Below are 11,549 nucleotides of genomic sequence, written 5' to 3' on the forward strand. Positions count from 1 at the left end.
GTCAGTTCATAAGCAGTGTACTTTCAGGGAAGTTAGATGTTTCTTCACAACTGGTTTTAAAGTTTCAAATCGGCTTATCGCCAGACACGCAATACTATCCACAGAGCTCGAGATCATGCCAATTGCCTACAGGTAAGTGCCAAATTTGTTGATAAAGATCCATTTTTATTTTGTATAAATCGTAAATCCTAAACATTCTGAGGAGGACATTTTTTTATTGTCGGTTTAGGGTAAATTGCGATAGAAATTCGCATTAAATTCGATGTTTAATTAGATTATAAGTTGGTTGATTTCTAGTAAACATCTTCCAAGTCCAGTTACTGAGAATGGCACACTAGTCATGGTTTAAATGGCAAAATAATTCCCCGTGTTCATAGGTGACACAAAAAATCACCAAGCTGCAGTAGTGAGTTATCGAAATGCGATTGGAAATATCTAATAGGATATCAATAATATTCCCAAATCTTAGTATAGGCCGGACATGTTATTGCCGCCTTATAACCAGTCTAGTTCTCGTACGAGTAGAATATCATAAGACGATAGGCTAACGAAGTGTATCCCCAGCTACAATTAAGTGACTGCCTGATAAGACTTATAGATTATGTTTCTCAATACCAATGTGATTTAGTACTTACAAGCTTTACTAGTCGATCCAATTCACAATTTAACTCAGTTCATCAAGAGAATGATAGACATGGCTATAAATTACCGAAGTAAAAATTCAATCTTGTTAACCCATGCATGATGTATCGTTAGTAATAAATGCGTTCAGTGTGATAATATAAGTCGACGAGCTCATTCGTTTCGAAGTGCTAGATCCACATCGATCATGAAAGTCAATATCATACTAACAGTTGCAACGTGCATTTGCCTTTCGTTTTCTCAAGGCCTGGAGTCGAAAGAGTCAAGTCAAATCGATACCAATGTCGATTCCAGCAGACGCATTCTTTTCGGCGAGAAAGTCAACCCAATGGATTATCCATACTTGGTACAACTAAGAGAAGACACTGACGGTTGGTTCTGCGGTGGGAGCATCATAACCAACCGATGGATTCTGACCGCAGCTCATTGCTTGAATGGTGCGACATGCAATATGGTGAAGGTGCTGCCGGCCGCCCTATTAACGACCTCCGAGTTGCGGATTTATGCAGACGAGTGCCACGGTCATGAGCAGTACGTTCACCCTCGCCCAAAATTTGACATCGCACTGATCAAAGTCAAGGAAGACCTCTTGCGAGATGCGCACGCCAAAACAATCCCTCTGCCTGTGCCAGGTAACGCGTTCTATCCTCCAGGAACCAGAGCTCTTCTTGTCGGTTGGGGAGTGAATGAGCATAACCAACCACCTGGTCACCTTGTGAGCGCATACGCACCTGTCGTGGACTGGCAAACATGCAACCATAATTTCAAATCCTATCAGGCCTCGTGCCAATCCAGAGCAATGTGCACGGCTTCTGACATACCGGCAAGATCTCTGTGCACCCAAGGCGTTGGAGATTCTCCAGCTGGGACTTGTCTCGGTGATTCGGGAGGTCCCATCGTCATAGATGGTGTTTTAGTTGGGATCAGTACTTTGGTTCTTATTTTAGAAGATGGGCAATGTACAATTGGAGCTCCGTCGGTTTACACGACTGTCGCCGATTATCTACCTTGGATCTATTCTTTTATTGATCCTGCGAAAGATACTTCGGAATTCATAATTCGCGTCGAGTCTCCGGAATAAGCATTTTTTCAGTTGTAACACATCCGGAACAAACAACTTTTCGAATTCGTACACATTCTAGGAATCTCATTAGAGGGGATAGATATCGAGGAACAGCTAAGCAACTGGTGAGAATTAGATACGAAATTGACAGAATATGTTATAGATTAAAAATATCTTGCGAAAGTCACTGCCACAAATCATAACTTTCATCAATCGAGTAATCAGAACAAGACTACTTTTTGGTATTGAAGCTTTTCCTTAATAAGAGGAGTGCTTAACATTTCCGATATTGGCTTTGTTAATCGTATACCGAGAACCCGTATGGACTTCTACATCGTAATCACCCGTGTTGAATTCCTCAAGATTTTTATGTTTCTCATCTACGTGATCAGGTATAGTACATAAACCTGATTTCTAACGTTTGGTTGGTGCTTACCTGCCAGAGTTTTCAGACCACAATGTTACTATCAATTTACATAGCGCCATTATGGCTTGTACTGCCCAGTCAAAACTGTCAGAGCAGTGGCATTATAGGAATTCAAGGTGTCAAAACGAATAGAAAACAGAAATTGTCAATTTAGTTCAATCTCATAAACCGTTCTCCTGTTTCTACGAAGTTCACTTAAAAAAGTGTAAGTATTACAGTTTGTTGTTCAATGAATCTATCGAAACATTATTGAAGTAAATAAATACCGGAAAATTATTTACACATTCTGATCACGCAGTATAAGGTACTAATTGGAAGATAAAAATAATAAAAACGTAGATATAGAAGAAAAATAGTAATTAAGTTTGTTGCATGTGTTCAAATTCCCCGTATGGGACACGCACGTGTGGGTATACGTGTAGCACTTAAACGCGAAGTGAACCTGGTTATCTAGTCAGTTATCGTTCGCGCTAGAGATTACATTAAATCGATTACTTCGTGTTTATTTTATCTGCCTTTTTCCACATGCACCTCCATCGCCGATTAATAACAAAGTTCAAAGAGAAAGGAAAACGGTCTAAACGATTGTCAGCATGATCGCACTCGAGACGATATTATTTTATCCATCGTGGAGCATTGACGTAAGGGTGCTCACTTGCAGTCGCACAAGATGACAGCCCTGCGGTGTCGCATTAAAAGTATTTTTTAAATAACATAGCTCTCATGTTGAAATGTAACTGTGTGCTAGAAAATGTTCTAATTTGTGAATTACTGTAAATATATGGTACAAAAATTATGTTTCTTATTTCAAACATAACCTCGCCGAACCCTAAACGACACACAAAATTAGAGATTTCTCGATAATATAAATCGTCGAAAATTTTGGAAAAGAAGGCCAACGAAGAGCTCCGCCGCGAGGGTGTGACGTCCTAACCATCAGTTCCGAATAAATTAAGAGCTAGATTCAAAGTTGAATCGCGAAAGTGAACAGGGACGTATAATCAGTAGTTTTGGATCACCGTTATCTATTAAATACTGAAGTGTAACGAAGAAGCATCGAGAACCGCATAAGAAAATTATAATTCAAGTGTTATATCTAGTAAATATGAAAAGAAACTCGATTGGAAAAATAATAGTTGGATCTAGAACTTACCTTGCCTGCTCGAATTGATAGGTGTAGTCCGCAGCGGGTGACTTATTGTAAGAATAAAGTGATGTGTTCCTCTGTTAATTGTGGCATGATAGTATTTGCATTGATATCACGATAGTTGCCAGAATCTGGTGAGATAAATATCAGTTCCAAAGACTCATTATCATTTGGGTTGTCAATATTCGGTAGCTACAACAAAATTATTGTTATTGTCGTACCAATGTAATCTGAAGTAATAATTTACAAAAATTGAATTATGTTTTGGAAAGGAATTAAATACCTATAACCAAATTTCATGGCTATGTAATACTAAATACTATTTCAAATCAAAACTCAAGCATACAATATTACGTAAATTTCATTTACCTTTCCAGCAGATCTTGTTCCTTTACTTTGAGAAAAGCACGACGGCGACTTAATTCCTGTTTTGATTCGTTAACTGTCCAAGCAGAATACTTTTGCATTTCAGAACATTCAAATTTCGTGTGAAAGTGGACCAACGATTGTGGCACCACGTGCACTCGGCTTGACAACTGTGATTCCTCGTTATCGAAAGAACTGGAAAAAAAACCGCAGCGTATGCTCCGTAGGTCATGCAGACAGATGGCCGATTCGAAATTATATCCGGAATAAGAACATGTCGATTCGGTACGACCTACAATTGCTTCTGATTGCCCCCCGATTTCTGATCAATAATCTGGTAGTTTCCTTATTTGCGTCGTCACAATTTCCAAGAAAACTGGGAAAAACGATACATACTCGTCAAGTGACAAGGGGTCGGGTAGCAGCAGTTCGAACGCATGTATCCGACAAAAAAAATTATAATTTGGCACGGCGGCGAATTGCTCCTCATTGCTCCGTGATTATTTGACAATTGTCGATCAGTTTCATTATTTGCTCCTTCGCAGTTTTCGAGCAATCTCGGAAAAGCGACGCCCACTCGTTCTACACCGAAGATTCGGGGGTCTGGCTGATTCGATCTCGTATGGGTGTCGAAAAAATGATAATTCGGCCGAACTTGACTATACTCGGAATTGTTTTTTGGTGGTTGATAACCATACGTACGGTTCAGCAATTTGCTCCTGCCTAATTATCGAGTAAACTGGAAAATTTTGAGACGAGGACCTCGATTCTTGTCTCGCGGGTTATTTAAGGATCTTGAATAACGGGATTATTACGGATTTGACAAGATTATTCTTTATTGAAATAAGTTGAATGGTTACAAAACGGAACGCCAGACAACGACTGACTCGAACTTCCGGCAAAAGCCACTATCGAACGTTTGTGACACGCTCATTGGCTGCCTTACTGGCCACGCTATTGGTAGCGCTCTCAGGCGCTCGACGAGTCAGATGAAAGAGGCAGGAGAGTATGAAAAACTTTATTTCTCAACAGAAAAGACCAAAGCATCTGATTTATAGGTTATGTCGATGAGCGGCGAATTCGGAATTGCATTCGCAACAATAAACGGTAATTTGCTTTAAGAGACAGTTGCTTCCAATCTCTCCTGGGTTCATTCCTAATCATTTACTAATTAAGTCAGTTGCTTTTTTATAGTTTTCGACAGTCTTCTCCAACTTCTGGCTGTTATCCAGTTGGGATTCACTTATCACTCAATTTTTCACTTTACCCCATTATAATTCTTTAAAATCTCCAAAAAACCACCAGGGCTTATTCCAGAGTACAGATGAGTGGCGTTAGATTTGAACTCGTATCCCGTTTAAAAGGATAAGAATCCGAAACAAAGAATAAATGCTACCACTTGCTGTTTAATTACTCCTTATTGCTCCACAATTATCATTCATTGCTTCTCAGCTGGCACTAATTACTCGTTCTTCACTGTTTATAATTTAATTTGCAAATGGAGAAAATGAATTGGGACTGTGTTTCAGCAAAGTGATGATGAGTTACTGATAGGCAACACAGAGGATATTTATTTAGCAAAACTAGACTGATTCTGTAACTCTGGAATGTTGCAGAATGGCCAAAACGATACCGCAAACAATTCTTGTCACCTTTTAGTTATCAAGTTTCGTCCCCTGTGTTTAGGCTGAATAGAGGATTATCCAAGTGAATTTCTAGTTTTAGATTCATCATCCATTTGTCGTAGGAATTCGATACAGCTCTCAGCAACGCTTCATCCAACATCTGGTATTAATAAGGAGGAAGAAAATGATCATCTTAAGTTAAAAATATTGATGGTTTTCTTTAACAACCTGAAATCATGTATGGTGATAAAATACAAACGTGCTCCGATAATGAGGTTTTCAAGCTCCAAACCAATTACGCGTATTTTAACCACTTCAATGGTAAAAGGAGAAAACACCTGCCTCAAAATAATGCTTTCGTGAATAGTTTCATAGTCCAAAGATTTCAGGATCAACAGTACATACATTCCACTAACACAAATTGCCTTCCATTGAAATATTTAATAGATTATTTAACACATTGAACATACATATTTTTATACTATATTACCAATTTTGCAGTATACAGAGTGACCCAGGACTATCGCTCCATATGCTGGTAATGCATTCCTCATGAAAACCTGTAACTGAAACGTTTATTACGGCGTAGAACAGGGCTGCCAGATCATCCAATTTCAAACAGCTGTAAATCCCAAATATCAAATCTCATATCAAAAGTGAAAAACGCTTCAGTTCACGGGCGCTAACTTTTATGAAACCCAGGGTTTGCTTTATAATAAACGGGGGAGGGGGTTGCTATACAGAAACAGGAACCTTCTTGAAAAAAAAATCGTAAAACGACACACTGATAATGCACGTGTTAAAAAAAACTGATGATAAAATCTAGAAGATCTATGAAATTGGATTACCCATCTACTTACATTGCACCGGTTCTTTGAAATTCTGAGTTATTTTATATAGACAACGAATGTACTAAGTACAGAACCATCTGTTAAGTTAAAAACATTAAATATTCCGACACATTTAAGGCTATGTACTGTAACCGTATTATTATGTTTATTGAAACGTTATTCTTAAAAATAATTACGAGGGCTAAAGACGGATACTGTGGTAACTTGGTATATGAAAGAGAGAGGATGACTTGGAAAATCGGTGGGTATACGAACAGCTCTTGTAATCACAAAGAGAGTACTTAGGAGCCAGTCCTACGAGGTACACTAATTAACTGTGCTCTGCCTCTGCGACCATGTAGCTATTATTCGGTTATCGAAATGAAAGATCAATATAAAGTATTTACTGGCAATCTCTTCGTTGGCGCCCATCCCGTTCCCTACAGTTACCCTACGGCGCAATTACTGACCTGAATATTAGTTATTGAGAGATAATTAGAGAGAAAGATATGATTGTTGGGCGCCAGACGCAGGTGCGTCACAAAATAGATAATTAGAAGAGAAGGTAAAGCTAAAGACAAGATCAGGTTCTACGACGGTTTTGCACAGCTTGCTCAGTACAGACAAGGTAATGGCAGAGGGGGGGGAGGGGTTGGATCCAATAGTAGTAGTAATCTTTATTGTTCCCCTTGGGGTTACAAGGACTTCCCTTTTCCTCTTCGTTTACAATATTTTTTTTACATGTTTTCTTAACCTATTCTTACCCTAATTCTTACTTCCTACCTTATCCTTACTTAATTTACTTAATTTCTAATTGCCTGTGTCCTGTGCCATTGCCTTGCCATTCCCTTACTTTCCCTCTTATCCTTTTCTTACTTTTTATCCTTATCTTTACTTAACCTTATCCTATTTTACCTTATTCTATTCCCTAATTCGTCCTTATCCTAATCGACTTCCATTTCCCATTCATCTCTCACTCTTTCATTCTCTTGTACATCCCTGATCCTTTCCAATTCTCTCATCCAGACTTCTCCCACCCCCTCCTCACCTAACATCTCCCTCACCACCTCCTGCCAGCTTTCCTCCCTTCTATCCCAGCCTACGCACCTTTTCCATACGTGCTCCCATGTTTCCTCCTCCCCCCCGCACACCCTACACCTTCTCTTTTCCTCTTCTTCCCAGTACCTTGCCTCCTTCATCTCGCTTCCTAACCTAAATCTTGCCACCCTTATCCACCTGCTTTCTCCCCATCCCTTTCCCAGATATCCTGGTATCCCTTCTCCTTTCACTAGCCTGTACCATCTGTTGTACCTCGATTCCCTTATTTTCTCCCACCTCTCTTTTCTCTGTTCTTCCCTCTCTCTCTCTCCTCTATTTCCCTAAACTCCATCTCGCCCCTCTCCCTCCTCGCGACTACCTCTCTACTCTCTACTCCCCTTTCCGCAAAGAAACTTTCCCTTTCTCTTTCCCACCTCGATCCCTGCCTCCCAGCTTCTGCCTTGTCCCTTATCTCTTCCCAGCATCTCCTAGCTAACTCGCTACACTCCCCTCGCTCCAGCTTCCTTTCAAAATTCCATGCCCTTCTCCCTGCCCTAATCCTTAGTTTCTCCCTCTGTAGTTCCTCCCTTACTAGATATCCCGGTGTTCTCCCATCCACTCCTAATGTCCATCTCAAAAATCTATCCTGTACCGCCTCGACCGCCCTCCACTCCCTCCACCCCCATATCTCCGATGCATACTCTATTACCGTCCATACTAGCCTGTCAAATAACCAAATCCTTTTTTCCCAATCCCTCCCAAACCTTCTTTTTCCTATTCCCCATACCTGCCTCATTACTACCCCTGCCTTCCGTACTCTCTCTTTCACCTGTGCTTCCTGTCCCCCATTGCACTTTACTCTATACCCTAAATAGCTGAACTCTTTCACCTCCTCTATCCTTTTCCCTTTCTATCTCCAATCTATGTTTTTCCTTCTACCGCCTCCTTTCTTAAATCTCATAATCTTTGATTTCCCTACATTTACCGTCAGCCTTTTCCTATCCATATACCTTTCTAACTTCCTAATCATTACCTCCATTTCCTCTTCGCTTTCCGCTAGTAACACTATATCATCCGCATAGGCTAAAGTGCATACCCTGCCGCCGGCTAACTCCACCCCCCCAACCCCTCTCCCTCTCCCCATTTCCTCTTCTAAGTCCGCCAGCAGCAGGTTGAACACAAGCGGACTGAGCGGACATCCCTGCCTTACCCCCCTCGCTGTCCAAAACGCCTCTCCTAGCTTTCCCCCGCTCCTTACTCGACTCTTTGTTTCCTTGTAAATTTCCTCTATCCTTACCCTTAGCCCTTCCCTCACCCCTCTCCTTTCCATAGTCTTCCACAGCACCTTCCTGTTCACTGAATCAAAAGCAGCTTTCAGGTCCACAAAAAACGCCACCATCTTTCCCTTATCCTTTCCCACCTGCCTATTGATTAAATAATTAAGTACGTATATATTGTCAATGGTGCCCATGCCTTTTCTGAAACCCGTTTGGTTTTGTGGTATCAAGCCCTTTTCTTCTACCTCTCTTTCTAACCTATCCGCTAATGCCATCGCATACACCTTATATAGAGTTGGCATCAAAGTCACCCCCCTATACTCTTCTACCCTTTTCCCCTCCCCCTTCTTAACTATCGGCGCTATCAATCCCTCCCTCCAATCCTCTGGCCAGCCCTCCCCCACCCAAACTCTGTTACATGTTTTCCATATCCACTGCTCCATTTCTTCCCCCCCATACCTCCATACCTCGCTAACTATTCCATCCCCCCCTGGTGCCTTTCCATCCCTTAGCTTTCCTATCACCTTTTTAATCTCTTCCCTCTGCAGCTCCTCTTCCCCGTCCCCCTTCCTATTTACCGACTCCCCGCCTTCTGTTACCTTGCTTTCTACCCCGCCTAATAATCCCATGAAATACTCCCTCCACTCCTGATCTCCTATTTCTTCATTCACCCTCTTCCACTTCTTTCTTTCCCTATTAACTATCTCCCATACCTTGCTTTCTGTCTTTGCTTCCGCTGCTTCTTTTATGAATCCCTCATTTTCTTTCTTTTTTCTCTCCTCGCATAGCCTATTATATTCCCTTCTTCCCTTTCTATACGCGTCCCCTTCTCCCTCCCCCTTTCTCCATTTCCTTAGACTCTGCCTAACTTCCGCTTTTTTTCGCCTACATTCCTCATCCCACCATCCCTTTTTCGCTTCTCTCCCCCTCCCTCCTGCCTCTAAGGCTCGTCTAAACTCCCTTATTCTTTTCTCTATCTCTTTCCCTACATCCACTTCTCCTATCCCCTCCCATTTGACTTCTGTTCTAAACCTCATCCTACCCTCCTCCGTCCAGTCTCCTCTACTAGGTCCCCCTACTCTTTTTCCCTTCCTTGTCCTAGCCACTGCCCCCCTCAACCACACTATTACCGGGTGATGATCCGAGTCAACCCTATCCCCAATCTCTATCCTTTTGACCCTATCCCTCACCTCGATGTCTCCTATAGCGTAGTCTATCACTGTCACCCCTGCCCCTCCTACATACGTAAATTCCCCCTCCTCATCCCCCTCTATGTTCCCGTTCATTATTGCCTATCCTGTCTCCTCTAAAAATTGCACCAGCTGCCTACCTTCCGAGTTTATTTTCCTGTCCTTTGATTTCCTACTCCGACTCTCCTCCTCTCCTTCTCCCCAGCATCCTCCCCCCTCTTGCCCTGTCCTGGCATTAAAATCACCCCCCACTAACACTTTTACCCCTCCCTCTATCTCTTCTGCCCGCTCCTTCAATTCCCCTATCTTCTCTTTTAGGTCCCCATTTATGTATATTCCTACTACTACCCATTTTTCCCCCCCTACACTTATTTTCCTTGCTATCATGCCCTCTTTTACCTCTTCCCTCCCTCCCTCCCCACTTACTATCTCCCTTCTTACCCCTGACAGCATTCCGCCTATTGCTCTTCCCTTCCTATTTTTTCGCACCGCATACTGCACTTCCCATTTATACCCTACTGGCAACTTATTTCTAATCTTTTCCCACCCCTTCTTTTCTATCCATGTCTCCATTAGAAATATTACATCCCACTCCCCTAGCCCCCTCCAGAAATCTTCATCCTTTCTCGCGAGCCCCGCCACATTCCAAAAAGCTACTTTCCACCCATCCCTTACTGTCTCGCCTACTCCCCTCTCTCTCCTCCTTATCTCCCTCCCCACCTGCCTCTGTCCCCCTCCACTACCCATTCCCCCGACTGCCTTTCACTACGTACCCTTCCCTGTGCTTCTATACTTCCCTCTTGTCTTTCCTCGCTTGCTGACCTTTCCCTATCGCTTTCCCCTACTTTTCCCCTCCCCTCCCTTTGCCCCCCTTCCCTCGCTCTCCCTGTACCATCTCTAAGCACCTCTCCTATCTCATCCCACTTCCACATTTTCCCTTCTATCCAGATCTTTGCATACCCTATTCTTACTCTGTTACCCCTTCTCTCCTCAATAGCTGCTATCTCCCTCAACTTCCATTTCATTCTTCTCTCTGCCCAGGTGAGATCCTCGTCTATTCTCTCCTCCCTCCCTTTGAGTAGGCTTTTTCTTCCCATTACCTGTTTCTTTTGCTCCCTATTTCCTAGTCTTGCTATCCATATCCCCTTTTCTCCCCCCTTTTTCGCGCCTACCTCCCACATATCCTTTACCTCGACCTCTACCCCTATCAGCTGCAAAATCTTTTTCAACTCTTCCTTTTCTCTTCCCTTCTCAACTCTCGCTCCTCTCACTACTATATTTCCCCTTCTTTCTTCCCTTTCTTTCCTCTCTATGGCCCACTCCATCTCTTTTAATCTATCTATTGCTACCTGCGCCACTTCCGCATTCCCCTGTACCTGCCTTTCTCCCCCTCCTTCTGCACTCTTCTTTTCTAATTCTAACAGCCTCTCCTTTACCCTTTCCATCTCCCCCCCTCTCCGCTCTTCTACCTCTTCTAGTCTTTTACCTAGATCCCTTATCATTTCCTTCATCTCCCCCCTCTCTACTTCCCACTGCTCTTCCCTTCTAGTCATTTCGCCTTTAATCTTTTCCATTTCTTCCCTGATCCCCCTTCCCTGCCCTTTGACCTCCTCTAGACCTATCTTTAGCTCTTCCCTAATCAACCTTAGCATATCTTGTATACCCCCTCCCTCTGCCTTCCCTTCCTCCCCTGTCTTACCCTCCGGCGACCGGTGCACTTTCCTGCTTTTCCCAAATACTCTTTCTCTTTCCTGCAACCCGTCTACCTCCTCCTCCCCTTTTTCCCCTTTCTCCGCCCGCTTTCTCTTCCATAAGTCTAGCACCGTCGCCGATCCCAGGCTATGCCTCCTATCCCTCCCTAACGCTGCTACTGCCCCCGGCCTACCTTTCTTTTTCTCCTCCTCTTCGCTGTTCGCCCCTTCTTTTTGGCCACCCGCGTTACTC

At 42.8% G+C, this 11,549-nt stretch overlaps 1 protein-coding gene across 1 annotated transcript; it reads left to right on the plus strand.

Moving 5' to 3' along the window:
- The first annotated feature begins 774 nt into the window (after positions 1-774).
- Positions 775-1,812, plus strand: LOC124180586 (chymotrypsin-2-like). Its single transcript, XM_046566298.1, has one exon. It carries the CDS (start codon positions 830-832, stop codon positions 1,721-1,723), a length of 894 nt encoding a protein of 297 aa, XP_046422254.1. The 5' UTR covers positions 775-829; the 3' UTR covers positions 1,724-1,812.
- Positions 1,813-11,549: the final 9,737 nt, after the last annotated feature.

Source organism: Neodiprion fabricii, chromosome 1, assembly GCF_021155785.1.
Source record: "Neodiprion fabricii isolate iyNeoFabr1 chromosome 1, iyNeoFabr1.1, whole genome shotgun sequence".
NCBI classification, from domain to species: Eukaryota; Metazoa; Arthropoda; class Insecta; order Hymenoptera; family Diprionidae; genus Neodiprion; species Neodiprion fabricii.

Bases quoted from the DNA above. Each gene is read 5' to 3' on its own strand.
- LOC124180586 (XM_046566298.1), top strand. From the start codon at position 830: ATGAAAGTCAATATCATACTAACAGTTGCAACGTGCATTTGCCTTTCG.